This window comes from Echeneis naucrates, chromosome 15 (genome assembly GCF_900963305.1).
Source record: "Echeneis naucrates chromosome 15, fEcheNa1.1, whole genome shotgun sequence".
Taxonomy (NCBI): domain Eukaryota; kingdom Metazoa; phylum Chordata; class Actinopteri; order Carangiformes; family Echeneidae; genus Echeneis; species Echeneis naucrates.
The window spans coordinates 8315213-8337589 of NC_042525.1; the positions used below are offsets into that span (position 1 = coordinate 8315213).

A 22377-nucleotide genomic window follows, 5' to 3' on the forward strand; every position below is an offset into this window, starting at 1 on the left:
TGTATACATTGTGAGTTTAGGTTGAGGAGTAGTGTCCTTCTAATGAAATAGTGGAACGTTTCTTTTAAATCACATCTCAGTACCTTTTAACCTCAACTCATTTGAATGTATTACATTCTGATATTAATCTGATGTGACTTGAGTTCTGACAATGGACCATAATTAGTGAAAGCATCAGTAGGAGAACAGGAAACATAACAGGAAAAGGGTTCTAATGATCCCCCACCCCTCCCCCAAACACATTCCCTCTTTTGGTGGGCTGTCCCCAAAACACAGGAAAACACCAAAGGAGTGCTTACACAAGAACCTCTGCCTCGCTTTGTACACATCTTCTGTGACGGAAAGGAGATTTTAGAAAGTTCTGAGCATTCAGGGCTACTGCAGAGCTGTCTTTTCACAATTACTTTGACTACAGCTGTTAACTTTTTTTATTCTTTTGCAACACGAAGACTGCAAGTGTGTGCATTTGTATGCGCCAACAAGCCACTGTGGACTGCTGGAAGAGAAACCTTCTGCCTAAAAATAGGACAAAAGACTCAAGACTGTAAATAAGTCAATGATTTTTCTGTCCAAGTGGATATGGCAAGTTTTTCTTTCATCTTAATAGTCTCATGGCTCAAAGTCCCTTTCTGTTACGTCCCATAATTGTCTTGAGAGTGTGGGTGGGCAGACAGTAGGAGCTTTCTATTGAACCTCAGCAGCAGCTGAGCTGAGGGCAAGAGGCATCCAGCCGTCTGTTCATCAAAGAGGGATCGAAGGCTTCAGCCGTCACCATGTGTGCTGCTGTCCTGGACGAATACTGTGGGTCGGTTTTCTGGGTGAGTTTAAGAACAAGGGAGAGAATGAGAGTTTTTGGAAATGTTTGATTTGTGTTTTTCTAAATGAAACTACTTCAAACATACAATATAATCAAAAACCTGATCTGTCCTTTCACTCAAATGACACCAGAGAAGTAAAGACGATGGGCATAACACTAATACATTACAATAAAATAAATAATTTTTTTTTCTCGCACAATGACAAATTGCCCAAGCTTCAAGAATCATATATTAGATTCTGTTATTGGGTATTTTTACGTTGCTGTTTTTATCCTGACTTGCTGTAATTGTGTTGCTTAATCACAAAAGATTTGTGGTCTCTTACTGATGAATATGTCGAGATGAATTGGTGAGGAAGACCATTATGTTAAAATGGTGAAGATGCTTTTGACATGAAAGCACTTTGTTTTCAACCCCTGTACACAGTGAGCGCAGTCCATGTCAGCACATGTGACTTCTTAAGTAAGACATGACTCAGCATGTCCAACTACAGCAGTTCATGAGCTATGAATGTGGCTCCCAATCATTAAAACCAAAACTGTTGATTTTGCGACTTGTTTTAATTATATTTCAAGTGTTAATTTCAGTCTTATTGGGAAAAAAAATGAAAATGTCATTACACATTTCATACACAGCTTAAACTAGATGATTAATTTCTTTTCAGGGCATGTTAATGCATCACTCTGGACTCTGGGATGTAATGATTCGAAATTTGGCAACTCCTCTGCAATCCACTTATATATATATATATATATATATATATATATATATACACACTTATTATTTATTTTTAATAGAAAAATAGAATTTGCTGCAGTTGTGGCGAATTGTGTGCACTTAAAGCAACCACACTGAATATTGCCTCATGCTGTTTCATGTGTACTGCAAAATGAAAGACTATAGCAGACTTAATCATTTCACACATCCAAAACATTGATAAATGCTACTTTCAGCACCATGCTGGGGTCTCGTTTTTACAAGTCAATACCTCAGAGTGCAGCTCCTCTCACACCAGCAGTTCATTTGTACAGTAGCTGCCTTTGCACCTTCCACATGCTGCTCTAAATAGCAAGCAGGGACTAAAGATTTAATCACATATGATTCATCGTTGATTACATTTCTAATTAAAGAGTTGTTGTCTGTCCCTGTGGTATAATATCTCTGGCTCAAGAGGTACATGCAGGAGAGTGTGTTTGTATGGCATTTCTCTGAGATTAAGTGGGCAGCATGATGCTGTAAGCGCTGTTATCCTTTGGTGATGAATCTTGTGTGTTTTTGTGTGCACTTCAGAATGCCTCCTATCTAAATAGAGAAGACCCAGACCTCCCAGTATGTGTGGAACAGACGGTGCTGGTCTGGATCCCACTGGGGTTTCTGTGGCTCTGTGCACCGTGGCACCTGATGCCTCTTTGCAGAAGAACTCAAGTGGGCACAAAACATCTGTCCAAGTTATACCTCTGCAAACAGGTAATGTACACAGCAAGAAAAAGATACAAGCTGGCACAGTGTGCCAGGCAAATGGATTTACATAAATGAATATTCTTAACATCACCTTTTGGCCTTCTTTAAAACATGCATGATCTTTGGACATGCAAACGTTTGCAAGTTTTCATATCTCATTCTGTTAATGATAATAATACTAATAATGAAAATATTCCACCATAGTCGTCTGGCCTTCTTGGACTGCATTGGTCAAACGTAGGTGAAGGTCAAACATCCAAGTTGAGAAGCAGCACCTAAAATAGTCACACCCCTGTTTCCTCCCTTCAGCTTGTGGTGTCCCTGCTTTTGCTGACAGCCATAGCTGCCCTTGCAGTCACATTAGGAGAGGATTATGGTCCAGACAACGATGCGCCATCAACATCGAAACATCCTGCTGTAAACTATGTAAACCCTGTCTTGTATGCTGTCTCATGGGTAACTATAACAGGCTTTATATTTTGTACCTGCCTTAATGCACAGGGTGAAAAGATTGCATTTTTAAAATTCTTGACATGTCGTATTTGTTAGATCCTTCTGCTGCTGTGTCAAGAAGGAGTGAGGCGAAGGCAAGGAGCCGTTGACTCTGCCACTCTTTTTCTGTTCTGGTTTCTCCTTATTCTGTGTGACATCTTCCCTTTCCAGACACTTTTACGAGAGGCACTGGGGAAGGTACGTGAAAGAACATGTAATCATCATATATCAACAGCTACCTTTAGCCAGGCACTTGATTGTATGCAATTCACCTGAACCAGCTTCATCAGTGAAACTCTATTCACTATTGCACCATTCTCACTCCTCAACACCTTTCTTTCACCCATCAGGGAACTATCAGTGATGTCGCACGTTTCAGCCTTTTCTATATATCCTTTGGCCTGGAAGTGATTGCACTTGTTCTCTCTGCTGTGCCTGACATCCCTCCAGAGGCTGTAGAGCTTGTAAAGAAGGTACTCAAGCACCAAGATGGAGGCTTTTTATCACACTGTGAAACTCATAATAATGTAACAAATACAAGTACACAGAACACTGAATGCCTCAGCCTGCTGTAAACATAATCCATTTCCGTTTCTATCCACAGAATCCAGAGGCAGGTGCACCATTTTTGAGCAGAATCACTTTCAACTGGTTTAACAGGTAAATTAAAAGCTGCCAAAAATCCAAGAAAACACCTGGAACCATATGCCATGATTTATAGCTTCTCCTTGTCTCTCCAGCATGGTTATGAAAGGCTACAAGCTGCCCCTGGTTCAGGAGGACATGTGGGAGCTGAGTGAGGCAGACAGCACTGCTCACATCAACCAGTGCTTCCAGCATTTTATGCAGCCGGAGTTGGCTGCCGCTCGCAGGCGTTTACAAAACAAGATGAGGAAGAACCCAGACAAAAACAGAGACAAAGCCCAAGATGTGGCTTTTCAAAATGGCCTCTCCAGCGGTCTGGGAAAAGGCGTCAGTCAGGATGTGTTGATGATGGTGAGTGAGCAGTTCACATACAGATTCCTTTCAAATCTATATTAATTATTATTATTATTATTATTGTTGTATGTATGTTGTATGTGTTCAAACAATGTTCTTTGTAGGAGGAAAAAGGAAAGAAAGAAGATGGAAAGGAAAAGAAAAAGAAAAAGGATAAAAAGGAGGAAGAGCAGAACTATCCCAACTCATGGCTGATTACTACCATCTACAAGACTTTCAAAGGGGTGCTCATCGAATCTGCTATCTTCAAACTTCTACAAGACCTGTTGGCTTTTGTCAGTCCTCAACTCCTAAAGTGAGTCCTCTCATTACAGAGAGCTTGATACCAGTTTCACCCTTGCCGGCTGTCGGTTTACAATGCCTTGTTTATAGTTTCAATTATCTCATCGTCCAAACACACAAGTGAAAGAGCAGCACTGAATATGCAAAGTCATTCTCAATCACTGCCAACAACAACAACAACAACACTGCAACATAACTATTGCACAGTAAAGAGTAAATAGCAGAATAAAGATCCTTGATCCTTGATACTTCACGAGTGAATCAAATTCATAATGAACAGTTTAAAAATATCTTCAGCCTCTCAGACTAATTTACATGATATATATGTGTATGACATCTCTTTCAGAAATCAGACTTTACGAAGTGCTTAAAAAAATCTCACAAATGCAGTATTTCTCCCATTCAAGGATGCAAACACAATGCTGTCTTGTAAATAATCTAACCCATAAGTTTAGCGGTTCAAAGGTAAGCTTAAACATCAACTAGAAATGGCCTGAAAGAAGGAAACAGGAAAATAGGAATCCATATTAGGGAAGCTCACACTCAATCTGACTTTACTTGTATTGCAAAGCACTTTGCAGGGTTAAAGTTGAAGATCAACAAAACCAAACCACAGAGCTGCAAAGCTGTTAAAAAAAAAAAAAAAAAAAAAAAAGACTGAGCTTAACGGCAAGCTCAGCAGTCTAGACTGAAGTAACAGTTAGATGCTGAAACGTTTTGCCAACAGCTCTTTCTCTGTTCTTAGATTGATGGTGTCCTTCACTCAGGACAAATCAAGACACACTTGGGAAGGTTATCTCTATGCAGTGCTGCTGTTCTCGGTGGCCATTCTGCAGTCTCTGTTCCTGCAGCAGTACTTCCAGCGCTGCTTCGTGCTGGGGATGAAGGTTCGCACTGCCATCATGGCTGCCGTGTACAAAAAGGTACAAACAGGAGTGAAAGATCTATGACACTTTCTTACAGTGTGGTTGGTTTTGTTTTCACCTCGTGCGTCTGTGTGTTTGTGACCAAATACGGTCCTGAATACACCTAATGTCCAAGTAACTACCCCACAGTGGTACTTTGACAGGTTTATGCACCCAAGAGTGCTCATTGTATGAAATTTCGTGAAATAATTTATTTTGAATTTCTGTAAAATTTCTCTTCCTTCCATCCCTCTTCCAAGGCACTGTTGGTGTCTAATGACACTCGTAAGGAGTCAACAGTTGGGGAAACTGTGAACCTGATGTCGGCAGATGCCCAGCGATTCAACGATGTGACCAATTTCATCCATTTGCTGTGGTCCTGCCCTCTGCAGATCATTTTGTCTATTGCTTTCTTGTGGCTGGAGTTAGGACCTTCTGTGTTAGCGGGACTGGCCGTCATGGTGCTAATGGTGCCAGTCAATGGTCTGCTCGCCACCAAGGCCAGAAAAATCCAGGTCAGCAAGATACAAAATAGTTGATACGCCTGAGTAAGAACAATAGTGAAGAACAGTTGGAGGTTGGACAGTTTTGAAACAAATGTTTCTAGGCTGAGTTGAAGTCTCTCTCCTGGCCCTTTTGTGCTGTGTGTGTGTGTGTTGTTATTTTGTAAGATATTGTATAAACAAAAAGCATGATTGCTCTGCTTGTTTCCATCATCTCTTTTCAGATTGAGAACATGAAGTATAAAGACAAGAGACTGAAAATCATAAATGAAATACTGAATGGAATTAAGGTGAGCCTTTTTTCAATTGATCTCTTTTGTTTTAAATAAACAGCTTGTGTGGATTTTGGAGCACTCTGACATGAGGCCTTTATCAGCTGAAAAGCTTTTATGTCTGAGGAAATGTTGCCGTGCTCTTCCTTCCATTATTCTGCGCCCACCACCTGCGGTTTGTTGGGACTGACTTCATAAAATAAGATTATCCCTTTGTTCCCCAACCCTTCCTTTTCCACGTTTCCCTCTCCTCCTTTGTCCGCCTTTTCATCTTTAACCTCCCACCAGATTCTGAAGTTGTATGCATGGGAGCCATCCTTCCAGACACAGGTGGAGAGTATTAGGGGGCAGGAACTGAAGGTCATGAAGACATTTGCCTACCTGACATCTGTCTCTACCTTCATTTTCAGCTGTGCTCCAGCTCTGGTGAGTCCTTTGAAAGGGTGCCCCCCCCAAAAAAAAAAAAAAAAAAAAAAATCACAACCAAAAATGAAGTTGGCCTTTGAATATCTATTTTGCAGGTTTCTTTGGCTACATTTGCAGTGTTTGTCGGGGTAAGCTCTGAGAATGTGCTGACTGCTGAAAAAGCCTTTACCTCCATTTCACTCTTCAATATCCTTCGATTTCCCCTGGCCATGCTGCCCATGCTCATCGCTGCCATTGTGCAAGTAAGGAAACCACAACTTTAAGACCATGCACATATACCAAACCCCTGCCAAAATCCCATTAACCTGTTCTTTTGTTTCTTCAGACAACTGTGTCTAGGAAACGCCTGGAGAAGTTTCTGGGAGGGGATGATCTTGAAAATGACCTGGTGCAGCATGACCCAAGTTTCAGTATGTTCACTATCAGCATCCATTCCTGCAACTCTGTTATTTCCCTCTTTGTTGATTCATTTGCCTTTCATCTCTGTGTCTCTGTTTTCATCTGTTAGACACTGCCATCAGTATACGTGATGGTTCCTTTGCTTGGGAAAGAGAAGCTGAGCCTCTGCTGAAAGAGTGCGTCTGTTTTGTTGAGCAAAAGTTACACATTTGCATTTATTGTAAAATGAATGTCTTTCGCAATGTGTGCATTGCACTGAATTTTTCCCTGTCTCTTCCAGCTTGACTTTAGACATTAAGCCAGGCCGGCTGGTAGCAGTAGTGGGAGCTGTGGGCTCGGGAAAGTCCTCTCTCATCTCAGCCCTCCTGGGAGAGATGCACAGCTCCAAAGGCCTTATCAACATTCAGGTGATGCCTTATTTCTTTTGAGTCTGTATAACACCAAATGTGTAATTAGTCAAGGATGTGCAATTTGCATCCAAGAAAAAATCAGCTATGGTTTCAGGTGATCAATTCACTGAATTTATTTGACAATTAAAAACTCAGAAAACTTTTACATGAAATTGAATAACTTATTTGAATACACGTGTGCCTCGTTTTCTAATAGAAAATGACTCTGGTGTGTTTTGAAGAGACTCAGAGTCTGATAATGAATTTTTTTCTCCCCAGGGCTCCCTTGCGTTTGTGCCGCAGCAAGCCTGGATTCAAAATGCCACTCTGAGGGACAATATTCTGTTTGGCTCTCTCCACGAGGAAAGGAGGCTACAGGAGGTCATACAGGCTTGTGCCCTCGCCCCTGATCTGGAGCTCCTGGCAGCTGGAGACCTCACTGAGATTGGAGAGAAGGTAGACTCAGTGATTCAACAGGGCAAAGTTTCAAGATGTTGAATTTGATAAGATTTACTTTTATAAATTCATATATAAACAATCAAAATGATATTTATTTTTGGTCAAATCTATTGCTACTAGCTCTGTTTCTCATTTTTAAACACTTTTACTTGAAATCTATGTTGTTACATAATAATGCCGAGAAACTTAAACAAACAAAACAAAAAAAATCAAATCTTGGCTTACATCAACAATGTGCCAGTCCAAAAATGAAGCTCCAGAGCAAATTATAAGACAACATGAATGGCTTACTGTGCTTTATCACATTCAAAGAAAACTAAGAATTTCTTTTGCTCGTTCCACTCCTGTCTCTCTTTCTCTTTTTTCTTTCTCCTTAGGGCATCAATCTTTCAGGGGGTCAAAAGCAACGTGTTAGCTTGGCCAGGGCAGTCTACAGTCAGGCTGATATTTATCTTTTGGATGACCCTTTATCTGCAGTGGATTCTCATGTAGGAAAGCATCTCTTCGATAAAGTGATTGGACCCAATGGACTGCTCAGATATAAGGTATCTACTAAACTTTAATTAGGGTATTGATATTCTTTTCAATAAAAAATGGAGCTGAAACAGTGAAACAAAATAAAATAGAAATGAATTTTAATGAAATAATGTCCTTGGGCTCGATGGCCAAGTCACATTGAAGTGTATATTACAGCACAAAGTAAATTTTTGTCTTTTTACTTTGTGCAGACTCGTATCTTGGTGACTCATTCTGTGAGCTTCCTGCCTTATGTGGATGAAATTGTGGTCCTGAAGGATGGGGTGGTTTCTGAGGTCGGAACCTATAAGAGCCTTCAAACTAGCAGAGGAGCTTTTTCTGAGGTTCTCAATTTATATGCTGGAGAACAAAATAATCGGAGCCATTCAGAGTCAGGTAATTATTTTCTCATTATACTTGAATGTAAGGTTCACAGTATGGCGATACAATTATGAATTAACTGCATATATGCTACTATGTGATTATGGCACTTTTCAGATATGCCATACATAGTTCATACAGTTACATCAAGTTAGATTTGAGACAGCACATAAAATGTGTCACAATGTTTAGCAGATGGTTGCCAAGATACTACAGAGATAGAGCTCATTCCTGAAAGAGAGGACACTCAACCTGACTCTCCTTTGGAGGACACAATTTCTGTTACTCTGAAGAGAGAAAGCAGTCTCCGTCGCAGCCAGCGCAATGGCAGGTTAGTACATAGTGAAATGGTTAGTGACAGATCAGAATTAGGATTAAGGGTGAGCAAGTCACCTCTATTACAAAAAATTATTTTCACTTTTTTTTTGTTAGTTTGTTTGTTTGTTACATCTGCTCTCTCCTTTTCCTAGTGTCAGACTAAGGAAAAACAGTTCTTTAAGGAAAGCTAAGGATGATGGTGAATCAAAGAAAGGCCAGAGGCTAATAGAGAAAGAAACCATGGAAACAGGACGGGTAATATAAATTGTTACCAAAACACTGTGGACTCAAAATGAAAAAATAAAGAACTTACACCTTTTTTGCTTTTTGATATCCAGGTGAAGTTCTCAGTCTACCTTCAGTACCTGCGTGCCATGGGCTGGGGATACTCTGTGATGGTATTCGTGGTCTACTTCATCCAGAACATTGCTTTCATCGGTCAGAATCTGTGGCTGAGTGACTGGACCAATGATGCAGTGGATTTCCAAAACATGACATACCCCACCTCGAAGAGGGACACCAGGGTGGGAGTGTTTGGAGCTCTGGGAGTAGCTCAGGGTAACGTCACAGTTTTAATAGTTAAATTCAGTCAAGCCTTCTTCTTATAGCAATTCATTTCAGATTCACGCCTCTAAACTTCAACCTAAAGTCATTTTTATTCTTCCAGGGTCAGTAAAAACTCTCTGTCCCTCCTGGTTTATTTGTTTGTGTTAGTTTCTTATTTTACATGCAACACTGCACACTGAAATAGGTTTCTGCTATAGCTGGTGAGTAAGCGCTGAAAGGTTATTAGCTCATCGTATGCTTTGTTCCAGGTCATAATACTTCGTATTGAAAATACTGACAATATGACATCATAACACATCCAGCATCCATCTAATCTTTAATACATTTTAATACATCTGATTTGATCATCTGCATTTGCATTTGTTGCAATCGGTGGTAATTTTCATTCCAGTGATTTAAGTCTGATTTAAGTGTATCTTTGGGTCTTCGGTTCTTTCGTTCGTTATCCACGTGGTTACAGCAGTAACATGACCAATGCTTTTATTACTGGTGAGGAGACATTATCTTACATTAGCACCAAAATTAACTTCAGCTATATAGCTATGGGCTGGATGTTTAATTTGCCTTTCTGTTGGAATGAATTCATACACTACGGGTCTTCAGAGACCAGGTAGGCTAAAGTGAACAGCCATCATAGAATGAGAAGTTTTTAATGGTAGGTGGGGCGCTCTCCTACCAGCAAATGAAGTAATCTGTAAATTCAACTTCACTAGGCTATGGCCCAAAAGGGTGCTCAGTAATTTAACAAAAGTGAAGCAGACCATGTTGCTCTTCAGTGTTTTAAAGCCGTGCTTTAGAGTCATTACTCAAATGACAGCTACAGCTTAAGACTGAGTCCTCAGCATTTACCACCCAGGTAGCAAGGGCCTGAATTTATTCTAGGCCTCTCCTGTCTTTTGATTATTGGATGGACCATGCTAATGTTTGTAAGTCATTAGAATGGCAATTCATCTTGACCATGGAGTGAAACTCAGATCAGAGCAGGTTAACTCATTGCATTTTCATCACAGAAGTTACTATATGCAAAAATGTGATTAGTCAGGATTCGATGCACTTCAATTTAATTCTTTGCACTGATTTTATTTATGTTTTTGAGCAAAACTGATTTTATTTTGTGTGTAATTATAGTTTTGGGCTTGATTTTGGAAACTCTCGCCTTTTATTACAGGTCTGTTTGTGTTCCTCGGTACACTGCTCTTAGCCAATGCATCAGTCGATGCGTCACGAATAATGCACTCAGAGCTACTCAACAATATACTGCGTGTTCCCATGCTGTTCTTTGACACTACGCCCATTGGAAGAGTGGTCAACCGCTTTGCTAAGGTGCAATTTTTCTTTTGTTTATTCTTACCAATAGAGAGCACCCACCATTGATATGATTATTTTAAAAATGTTGCCTGACTGTGCCCGAATAAAGTCATTTTACCTGGATGCCAGGCCATAAGAGAATATTTGTGGAATCAAAGAAAATTTTCTAATAAAAGCATTTCAACAGTTCTGTTGGCACATATATTAACATGGATACACCACAGTGGCCTGCAGAACAAACTTCAGGACAACTACAAGAAAGAAACCTTTGAAGCTACTTTTGAAGCTCTATAAGCTTGATGTACATTGTTTGTGCTGTTTGTTCAATGTTACATCAAACTGTATCTGGATAGGACCTTCTGCACACTATAGCAATGCAACAAGTAGAGGAATTCACTGAGATAGGATTGTTTTAATCTGGTCTGGTTCATTTGTGAGAACTGTAATCGTGAACCTTTAATAGTGACTAACTTTCCAAACACTGGTCCTAAAGGACATTTTCACCATAGATGAAGCCATTCCTCAGTCCTTCCGCTCCTGGATCATGTGTCTGCTGGGCGTATTGGGGACACTGTTTGTCATTTGTCTGGCCACTCCTTTCTTCACTATCATCATCATTCCTCTGGCCCTGATCTACTATTTTGTACAGGTGAGCTGAACAACACAGAACGAAAAAGAGACGATACTGACAAACAGGAAAGATATTTATTCACTGAAAAATAAGTTCGTGGAACACAAAGTGAATATTTAAGAGAGAACAGTTTGTTCCTATTCAAAAGACAATTAAAGTTAAACAATTCAAACTTTCATGTGTTTCCATTGCCTTGCTCTCTCTACAGCGGTTCTACATAGCCACTTCAAGACAGCTGCGCCGGCTGGACTCAGTGTCTCGTTCCCCCATATACTCTCACTTTGGCGAGACAGTGTCTGGTCTGTCAGTGATAAGAGCTTACAACCATCAAGAAAGGTTTCTTAAGCACAACGAAATTACTATCGATGAAAATCTGAAGAACGTCTATCCATGGATTGTGTCAAACAGGTCAGATGAGGAGTACTTAGTCATACACATTCATTTTCTTATGAGTTTTTAGTGCCTTTGTAAGAAATGACATTCTTAAATCTCTCTGTGTATTTCTGTGGGCATAATTCACTTTGAAGATGGCTGGCCATTCGACTGGAGTTCCTGGGAAACCTGGTGGTATTTTTCGCTGCTCTGTTTGCCGTTGTTTCCAGAAATTCACTGAACAGCGGCCTGGTCGGCCTGTCGATATCCTACGCCCTTAATGTCAGTCACTACTACAGACACAACATACACACAGCAGATATTACTGATTATGTTGATGATAAGATCCTGATGTCGTGAATATGGTGTTACAACATTGGCACACAATGCTTACAATGCCAACAATGCTGTCTCTTTTATTTGGGCTTTGCAGGTGACACAGACCCTTAACTGGCTGGTTAGAATGACCTCTGAGCTGGAGACCAATATTGTTGCTGTGGAGCGAGTCAGTGAATATACCAAGCTAGAGAATGAGGTCTGCTGAATTGAGAGCATTTCTGTACACATGACAAATCACTCTGGAAACACAACACCCCCCCCCCCCCCCCACAAGCACATAAAAAAATAGGTAATAGATTGTATATGCAGATGTTTGGTTGCTGAGTTTTAAGATTTAGCCAGTGACACTTTGCTTTATTTTTGATTCTTTTAATTTTCAAATAAGTGAAATTACATTTTAGCTTGTCTTATTTGAAGAGAGGTGACTTATCCTCAGACAGTGTTATCATAGAGTGTGTAGTTCTCAGTAAGTGAGCACTTTAACAGTTTCGTTCAGAACTAGACAGGTTGAGTCACAAGTAACCTTTACAGGTACTCTTCCACTAGAAATCCATTGAGTGTGTGTCTTTCTTTTTACAGGCTAAGTGGATAACAGACACTCGGCTTCCAAAGAATTGGCCAGAGGAAGGAAGGCTACAGTTTGAGGACTACAAGGTCCGTTACAGACCTGGACTAGACCTGGTGCTGCATGGAATCACCTGTGACATCGGCAGCACTGAGAAGGTGTGTGTGTGTGTCTGTGTGTATGCGTGTGTCTGCACACATTAACTGTAATGTGTAATAGTCTAGTGTGTTATTGCCTGTAGTTATGTATTATATGACCAATTACTTTAGATAAACCCATATAACACATTTCAATAGGCTCATCACTGGTATTAGATGTAAAACAAAATTTTTAAACTGCAAATTTCTGCTGTTCCAATCTAAAAGGGGCAGTTTAAACTACAGCTCCTTTATGATGGTGAAGCCACCCACTTAAAAGTAAATAACATCTGAACTTCTACTTTGTTCCTTCTAATTTGAAGTCTTTCATCTTTGGAAGGCAACACTGTTTTTGTTTCTTGATTCTGCTTTTTTAGCAACACGCTGAATTGAAGTCATCTGCTTGTTCTACCTGGATTTTCTGTTGAAGGAGCTTGCATCTCTCATCGACTGGGGCTGATGTGTTTTTCATTGAATGCACAGGCTTCACAAAGCATGTGCATCTACAAAAAGATGACTATAACCCCTTAACAGTTCTATTGGCTCAGACGGCTTTTATCTGTTTTTGTTTCTCCCACTGATGTGTCTTGTACTAATATATATGCTTTATAGGGAAGTCAGCAAATTACTGGCATGCTGCTCCTCGGTAATTACAAATTGCCAAGTGTTTTAAATTTGAAATGCTTTTACATACTCAGTATGCACATTTGCATTTCTCAAATGTGCAATGTGTTTGCAGGTGTCACATCGAAAGATGCTTCCTCATTGGATTCATAAATTTCTTATCTGACTTCCAAACCCATTAAAGCAGTATGTAACTTGCATAGTAACTATTGTAAGTGCTGTACAAAGAGCTGTGTGTATAATATTTGATTGTAGGGGAATTTATCGAAATTATACTCGTGAACACTGGCACAAAACAGCATGGGTGTGTGTTATGCCATATCCATCCACTTCTACCATGCAGTGCAGTAAATAGGATAGGATACCCCAAGTTATACAAGATCAAAAATCATTCACATTTCATACATTTTCTTTTTATTTTAATTTATATTTCTTTGAATTTTACATGCTTATTTTTCTTTTTTTTTCTGATGGAGAACATTTTTTTGCATCTATATGAAAAGTCAAAATGTGAGAGCCTTGATATTACATCATATATATGTATCCTCTTTCTGTTTGTAGATTGGTATAGTGGGCCGCACAGGAGCTGGGAAATCAAGCCTCACCAACTCCCTGTTTAGAATTGTTGAAGCTGCCGAAGGCCGCATCCTCCTAGACAACATAGACATCTCTACAATAGGCCTGCATGACCTGAGGAACAACCTCACGATCATACCACAGGTATGCACAAAAATTCTACACAATAATATCCACAAGCATGTCCATCACTTCTAAAATGTACACTGACTTCTCAAACCCTACAGGATCCAGTGCTGTTCTCTGGGACCTTGAGGATGAACCTGGATCCATTTGACAAATTCACTGATGAGGACCTCTGGAGAGTGCTGGAGCTCTCTCATCTGAAGGACTATGTAGCAGGGCTGCAGGAAAAACTAGAACATGAAGTCACAGAGGGGGGAGAGAACCTCAGGTGGGTCATAGAAATACAAAAAACAATTATAAGATCAGAAAAAAGGCATTTTGCCTCTCTTATGATTGACTGATTCTGCTCTGAGTCATCCAAAAAAAATTACTAAAACAAAACAATTAATTAAGAGACAATACACAGCACCCACACAGTTCAGGTCTTGGGAGCACCAGTCATTTCATCAGAGAAAAAATATCTAATGATATAACAATTTCTATTTTTGACTTCTTGTTATCTTTTTTTAAAAAATCCACTCAGTGTTGGGCAGAGGCAGCTACTGTGCCTGGCTCGAGCTCTGCTGAGAAAGTCTCGTATCTTAATCCTCGATGAGGCCACGGCAGCTGTTGACCTAGAGACGGACAACCTCATCCAAAACACCATTTCCAAGGAGTTTTCACACTGCACTGTCCTCACCATTGCCCACCGCCTCCACAGCATCATGGACAACTCCAGGTGAGTTAGTTGATTGGATGTCATAGTAGCTGGAAACCCACAAGCCACATTTAACACTCAATTTTACACTCTTTTTTTACTTTCCCACATGTATACAGAAATATCAAATATCTTAAAGTTAACAGACAAATCCCTTACTATCCCTCCTGTGTTCTCCCATCGTCCAATTTTTATTTCTTTACGTTACATTTTAGATTTTTATTCGATGCTTGTTACTGAGGTTTTCACTGTATTACATACTCTTCATCAGAAATTACCAAATTAAATTTGGTCAGAGGTGGAGTACAGATATTGTCAAATATTACTCCAATACCAGTAAAAGTAGCTCTGGAAGGACCCGGTCTGGTCTCTAGTCTCTGGAGGGGTTTGGTCTAGTCCAGAGGTCTCCAGCTCCGGTCCTGGAGGGACACTGTCCTGCATGTTTTAGATGTTTCCCTGCTCCAACACACCTGATTCAAATGATCAGCTCGTCATCAAGCTCTGCTGAAGTCTGATCAGGAGCCACTCATCGTGGCCATATTCTTACCTGGAACACGCACAGAGGTGTGCACGTTACAAAAACAACGAGCTTTAGAACAGATAGCATGCAATGTGTTCAAAGCTTTGTCCTTTCCATCATGGCACCAGGCTTATCAATAGTTCTCTTAATCTTTCTTTCTGTTAAAGCATTCATAAATTTTATTCTAACAAAACTTTTTTGTTGCTGTTTTCCTGAACTTAGGACTGCTGCTGTGTAGGTTACTATTTTTGAGATGTTCTATTTATGTGTTCCTCTTGACAGGATAATGGTGCTTGATGCTGGTAAAATTGTGGAGTTTGATACTCCGAGCAACCTGCTTGAGAAAAAAGGCCATTTCTATGCTATGGCAAAGGATGCTGGCATAACTCGAGAAAACGTCACAACCCTTTGATCTAGTAGTATACTGTTTTTCTTTTTGCATTTTAGTACATGAAATTCTCTACATTTGTTGTTGGATTTAAAAAAAAAAAGCTGGATTGAGCTTTTATTTGTGAAACACTGTAATTGTTCTATTTATAGGACAGACATCATGAAATCATATTCAGTATGTAAATAATTTTTATATGTGTACAGTAAATTTGTACAATATGTAATTGTTTTTGAGTTAAACAACTGGTTTGATTGTTTTGTTTCTGCTGAAGCGTTCCCTGCAGTGGAGAAAAATAAAGCTTTCATGTCTGTATAGTACATGTAAATCTGGCTGGAGTGATGATGATTTCAGATTTAAGATTTTTTTTGCATTCTTTTTATTAAAATTTTTCAAAAACTTAACCGTCCAGTACAGTGCATATACAGCTTATTAAAGGTATGTAGCAAATCCCCCCCAAAAAAAAAAAAAAAAAAAAAATCCATAACAATGATCTAAAAAGTCCTTATTAGCTCTGACATTTCAGGCATTTGTGTCCTGAGCTGCCAGGTATTCCGACATTTTGCCAAACCTTGCTGTGAAAAGATCCTTCTGGCCATTAATAAGAGATCTTAGTCTTTCCAGAGACACTATCAGAGATTTCCACAGATGTATTGAGGGAAACCTCAGCACATAGAGTTTTCCAAAATCATTAAATCTTTTCACCAGTGCCAGTTCTGAAACTTAGCTCCATTGCCCTCTGCTTTATTGATTATCAGTAATTTTTGTTAAACAATGCAAATTAGGTTTAGTCCCATCACTTCCGTAAAGAATTCCACGTACAACGCACATTGGTAATTAGAAAATTGTCTTTTGCCAGAATTGGTGGTTCATTCTTGCCTTTATCATGCAAGTTGACAGGAGAGTACAATTTGGAGAAGTTTGCTTCAATCTGAAACCATGGTGGCTTCGCTTGATCAGTTGCCCGTATTGAGATAACCCTAGCTTGCATTTAGGTTGTATAGTTTGTAATTTTGGGGAGGCCCCATCGTCCTAGTTGTTTTGGCATTTGTAAAATATCCAATTAAATTTTAGGCTTTCCGCCAGCCAACATAAAGTCAGAGAGCGCTTTATTTATATCTTTAATGTTGTTTCTCTTCAAAGTTATGAAGAGCATACATAGAGGATAAATAATTTTGGGGAGAATTACCATCTTAATGAGACTGACTTTGCCAAGAAAGGATACAGGAAACTTTTTCCAATTTAACATCTTGTCCTTAATAGGTTTAACATGGGGTTAATATTTTCAACACAGAGTTCACTAATTTTAGGTGTTATTTTAACCCCTAGATCTGTGACTCCATCTGGTGCTCAGTGAAAGGGTTTTGCAAAATCAGGTTCACACTCCATGAGGCATGATTTTGTAAAACTCACCTTGTATCTGGAAATTTGACCAAACTGATTCACACATTTGATTAGCGGATGGTATTGAGTTTGATGGATCTGTTAAAGTCAGGAGGATATCATCTGCGTAAAGTAGAATTTTATGCTGTGTTGTTCCTATCACCGTTCCTTTGATACTGGAGGTTTGACGGACAGCAATTGCTAATGGCTCTTTAGCTAAAGAAAATAACAGCGGTGATAGTGCAGATTTAAGCTTTTAAATATACTGTTTGTTGCATGCAGATTAAAACATTTAGAATTTCCCATCAGCCACTGTTGCCATGATGGATGTTCTTTTGAATATATGTGGGGAGAGAGGGACACAGACTAATACAGAGTGAGACAGTAGGTGAGGAAGAATCAGTGACAGGCTGAGATGGAAGGAGGGACTCAATCAAAGAGGTGCTTCTGAAGAGGGGCTGGACTTCATCCTGTATTTCTACTTCACAAAGTAAGACGACACATTGCTGATCCAGGAGTATATGCATTTGTGGATGTAGAGCAAAAAGAAGATTGTCTTTGCAGAATCCAGGTCTGTAAACATACATTACAGTCAATATTTTGCCTTTGAAGTGTGACTGTGGCTAGATAATGTTCAATGATTTCAAGATGCACTTATGAAGTGATGCTGGCAGGAATGTGAATTCTCCACCTATAATGACAGCGATAACGATGAAGGCAGAAAGATCCTTGAAAAACACATCATATATAAATCATAACAACAGGCCTAGACGAAAACAATATGTATGCGCATATCATGCTGTAATTTGTACAGATATTGAATAGCAGGCTATCACAAATACACCCACAATAACGCAAAATATAAGTTCTCTATTCTCTTAACAAAAAGAGATTTTCTGTTTGTCAATTTTATGTCCATCTGATTGTGAGTGAGTGAGACAGAGGAACAAAGGGTGAGACAGAGAGTGAGAGCCATAGAGGGAGAGAGAGAGTGACAGACAGGCAGGGAGGGAGACAATCAAAGAGCTGTTCGCCTGTGAACGGGTGCTGGGCTTCATCCTGCATTTTTACCTCTACAAGGTAAGTCTACACATTAGTGATCTGCTAACGGCTGTAAAAGAAGAACTCATTTACTGTGTCTGCTGTCAGTGCAACAGGTCTCACAGAGAGTGGGTTAGCCTTTAATCAGGTTTAAGGATCCAGTCATATTTGCAGTGCGCTCTGATTGCTGTGAATAATTTTACTGAAATTTACTTCACCCATAGTTTTAAACTATAAACAAACAAGAAAAGACTGTTTTGACAATTGGTTCACATAAGCCAATCATAATTTGTCATAATTTGATTATATTCAAGAGGTTAGGAGTGAATGTGTTCATTCATGATTCATTTATTCTCAGTGCTGTGTTTCCTAATGTTGAGCTTCCCTTTATGTTAAATGTTGATCTTCCCTTTACATTTTATTTATATATATATATATATGTGTGTGTGTATGTGTATGTTATTATCTTTGTTACATTCAATATGAAAATGTTTGTTTTGCAATGAAGGCTTTAATTTGTGGCACTGACTTCATCTAAAGTGGGTTTTTGGATAAGTTAAAAGATAATTCAGTGTTTTATTTGACTGCTAAAGCTGAAATTCTCTGTATTTGTAGTTTCTGACATCGTTTCCTTGATTGTCTTAACTAAAATAACAAATATAAAATGTTGTCAAAGCAAAAGAGAGGATAAATGATGATAAACTGTGAATCAGCTTCCATTAAATGTCAGCTGCAGATTCATCCCTTTCTCATTTTTCAACAATTGTTTCGAATGGAGCTGATATATAAGGTCACAGTCGATATAAAAATCACCATTTAGCATGAAAGAGCAGGTAAAAACCAGGACATTATCTCCTTCTTTGATTTTATTCCTCTTACTGTGAAGCATTTTGTGAATCGTGAGTATAAATAAGCTTTTCTTGCTCGCTCCCCAGGCACTCTTACTGGCTGGAGTCAGTTTTTCAGTTTGCATGAAAAATGTCACATTTCATTTAAGAGCCAACTATTTAAAAGCAATATCTCACAAGCAGTGATCTATTTATTCTTTTGTGACATTCTTAAGAAGCTTGGATAGTAAAATTGTTGTCTTTATTTGGCATAACCCAACTCTGTCATGGAATTTAAAAACCATTTCTCTATGATACGTTAATAGCTTTTGGCCAGCTGTGTGGCCATGAACCTCTCAGAGCGGATTTCATTTCTCTTCACCTGCAATGTCAGCCCAAGTGAGACGCCACAGCTCAACATTGGTGCCACCAAAAGAGAGCCTCTGGCTGTCGCTGTTCCCATGACCGTCTTCTACAGCATCATCTTCCTGCTTGGAGTATGAAAGTTAAATTAAAGTATCAATAATGTGCTGACAGTAACCAATCTTTTTTTTTTTTTTTTTCAACCACTGAATGTTACTCCTTATATGCTCAATAGGTCTCATTCAGTGGTATGAGCATACTGACCCTCCTCTTGGACGCTCGTATGAGAGCTAGTGGCATTCGATTTTACCTCCTGAGCCTGGTCATATCAGGTACATAGTGCAATTTAAACATTTAATTATTGTAAAATTTAACAAACTAATTTAACTGTATTATGTGTATGATACAATTAAAATGCATTTGATTCATCGACCATTCCAATGTTAGCCATACAGTGCGTGTCATAAAACATTGCTTGAGCAGGTCCTTATTATTTTAAGTGTTTTTTGATGCCTCTCATTCCACTTAATTGTAAAATACATCATTACAGTATACTTTCTGTGTATAGTAATACATCATTTGGTACTTTTAAGTAAAATGATTACTATTAAACTATGACAAATCTAATTATTATTTATTTAATTGCCATTTATAATATGATTTCAAAATGAAAAGGTGATTTTAATCTGTTGAGCAGTTGTAGCTTTTGGCACTGCCTTATAATAGTTAGTGTATCCTCTGTACTTCAAAGAATCATATTTATGATATCAATTTTCTTCTCCATTTAAATTTTAGACATTCTTCAACTGTTAACAATCCCAGTAACTCTGTATCGATACTACTGGGAAAGCTACCCATGGCGCTTGGGGCAAGCAGTATGCAAGGTCTACTTTATGGTCCGTCAAGTCTATTGTGCCACCACCAGCTGGGTTATCATGACCTTCACAACTGAACGCTACGCAGTCATTTGCCATACGATGTGGTCTGTTTCCAGCTTGAAGGTGCAGTACAGATTTGAAATGTAAACTAAGCTTAAGGAAGTCTTGTAATAAAAATTTATTATATTTACATTTATTAATGTATTTGCTTATATAAAGAAAATTCTGTATTTTTTTTTCCCAACTTTCAAATAATGTACTGCATACAATTTTTGAAGCACATATATTTTTGGAGTAAACTTTACCAAATTGAATTTTCTTCCCTCTCTTCTTGCTTGTAAACAGAAGTCTAGGCTGCCATGCCTTCTCTCTGTATGGATCATTTCCCTGGTCTCTGCAGTGCCCTTTGCTCTGGTTTACGACCAAGCACGTGCATGCATCCTTGACTACACAGCCACCACACAAGAAGATGCCTTCCATGTCTCCACCATGTGTGAGATGACGGAGCCTGATCCCGCACACATCTACAAAGGAGCTTTACTCCTAAGAGCGGGATTCTTCTTTCTGGTGAAAGAAACTCTATTCAACAGATTGTATTTACTTTTCTGCACCAAACACAGACACTATATCTGCTTTTCCAACTATAGGTCCCACTGGTCTCCATTTTCACTCTCTATTTGCTTATCCTGTTTTACCTGAAGAGGAATGGACATCAAAGGAGAAAATTGGGCCTCACACAGCTGGATGTCAAAGGAAGAGAAGATGTCCAATGCAATCAGAATGGAAAACTACTTTTAAATGAAAAGAGAGCTTTAAAACTCATGGGTGAGTCACAGCCCTTGCATTTGAAACATAAAAAAGTGAAATAAGACATAATGACCAGATGACAGCAAAGATGCTGCTTTGGGAGGCATTCACTGATTAGAGACAGGGCCATTTAATACAACAAGAAACCCCACAATGAGTCTCATTTGTTTTTGATATTTTGCACAGACCAGAGATGCTTCCAAGTGCTAATTAATTTCATTGAAAAGCTTATTAGGCTTGAGCTGCATCTATGTGTTTTATTTTTCAGGTGCTGTCGTGGTGGCCTTTTTTGTTTGCAACTTTCCAGACATCGCCTCATCTTTGATGCAGGTCTATGTGGTTGTGTGGTCTGACACCGTCCTCTCTGTTTATACAATCCTGAAATCGTACTTGTCGCTTCCACTGTGGTACATCAACGGTGCGTTGGATCCACTGCTTTTCTGTATTGCCTCCAACACATTTCGTAGAGCTTGCTGGAGAACTCTGGGTAGGCTCAGGCTTCGATGCTACTGGAATTACGCCAGAATGTCCTGGCTGTGGCAGAGAGGTTCTAGCAAAGAAACAAGCCCTATGGCCAGAAAAGGGATTGATGGTAAATGCCACAAGGAGAGAAATACAGTTGTTAACACTTTAGGTCAGATGGATGTTGATAGCAATGACAGCCCTTTTCAGCGTGAGCTGTGACATCCTACAATCCTTTAATTTTGCTCTCTCTTTCCATTTTATTGCTGTAAGATTTTATCTGAGTTTACTAGAGTTCACATCATGCAGTTAGTTCTTGTCGTAAATATGTATTTGTGTATAGAATTTGCCATCTCTTTCTGTTTTGTTGCTGTAACAGTTACAGTACAGAGTTACAAATCCAAGTTTATGTCATATGCTATTAGTCATTGTCATAAATATTACGTAAGTAAGTATTTATTGTGTTAAGTGAATATATGAAATTACCTGTGTTGTACAGTGAAGTACAATTTCTGTCTGAGAAATGTAACTGGACAATGTGGTATTGAGTATTTGCTGTGGATGTCATTGAGTTTGAACTTCACATATTTGAATGTGTTTTTAATGTATATATACAGTATATATATATATATATATATATATATATATATATATATATATATATATATATACAATATTTTTTATAAAGTTTGAAAAGTGTGTTTGCCATGTTTCATAAATATTATTCATCCCACTCTGTGTAATCGTATTTGTCTCCAAAAATCTGTGAAGTAGCCATCTGTGTATCATGAACAAAGCTTCTAATGAATGCATATTTAACCAATGGCCTTGTTACATTACTAAATGGTTGCTAAGAGAGAAGAAGGCACAGGAGTGTTTTTGAGGATAAGATACTCTTATCAGTATTCATTAATCGAACAAAAGATCACATGATCACTTGCATGACTACTGCTTGGTATGACCATTCCTACCGGCCTTTGGCTGGAAAGGAAAATGTAGAGAAAACCAACACAGCTTAAAAACATTAGTTAAACAGCAAGCTCTGCAAATTGTTGACCACAAAGAAGCATTTATCAATTGAAGAACAAGATGTTTCCATTCAGACAGGAGCTGCTTCTCAAGATCTAATCAGTTGTATCATTGTGT

At 38.9% G+C, this 22377-nt stretch overlaps 2 protein-coding genes across 3 annotated transcripts; both read left to right on the top strand.

The window, feature by feature from the left end:
* Nucleotides 1-296: 296 nt before the first annotated feature.
* abcc2 (ATP binding cassette subfamily C member 2) lies at nt 297-15755 on the top strand. 2 transcript variants are annotated; one of them, XM_029520519.1, is made up of 32 exons: nt 297-818; nt 2109-2285; nt 2589-2735; nt 2829-2969; nt 3122-3244; nt 3376-3431; nt 3512-3767; nt 3875-4065; nt 4798-4975; nt 5218-5472; nt 5685-5750; nt 6021-6158; nt 6254-6400; nt 6484-6568; nt 6667-6733; nt 6838-6964; nt 7226-7402; nt 7783-7950; nt 8134-8317; nt 8495-8633; nt 8773-8875; nt 8959-9178; nt 10356-10510; nt 10989-11144; nt 11335-11534; nt 11654-11780; nt 11932-12033; nt 12417-12560; nt 13725-13883; nt 13967-14133; nt 14389-14583; nt 15365-15755. In XM_029520519.1, exons 1-32 carry the CDS (start codon nt 774-776, stop codon nt 15492-15494), a joined length of 4725 nt encoding a protein of 1574 aa, XP_029376379.1. In that variant the 5' UTR covers nt 297-773; the 3' UTR covers nt 15495-15755. The 2 variants fall into 2 exon arrangements, with proteins under 2 accessions (XP_029376379.1, XP_029376380.1); XM_029520520.1 differs by having other exon boundaries at nt 8498-8633.
* A 3313-nt stretch (nt 15756-19068) lies between these two features.
* Nucleotides 19069-21453, top strand: LOC115055783 (pyrokinin-1 receptor-like). Its single transcript, XM_029521805.1, has 6 exons — nt 19069-19218; nt 19320-19416; nt 19880-20085; nt 20308-20529; nt 20610-20787; nt 21038-21453. The coding sequence occupies exons 1-6, from the start codon at nt 19069-19071 to the stop codon at nt 21451-21453; spliced, it is 1269 nt and encodes a 422-aa protein (XP_029377665.1).
* Nucleotides 21454-22377: the final 924 nt, after the last annotated feature.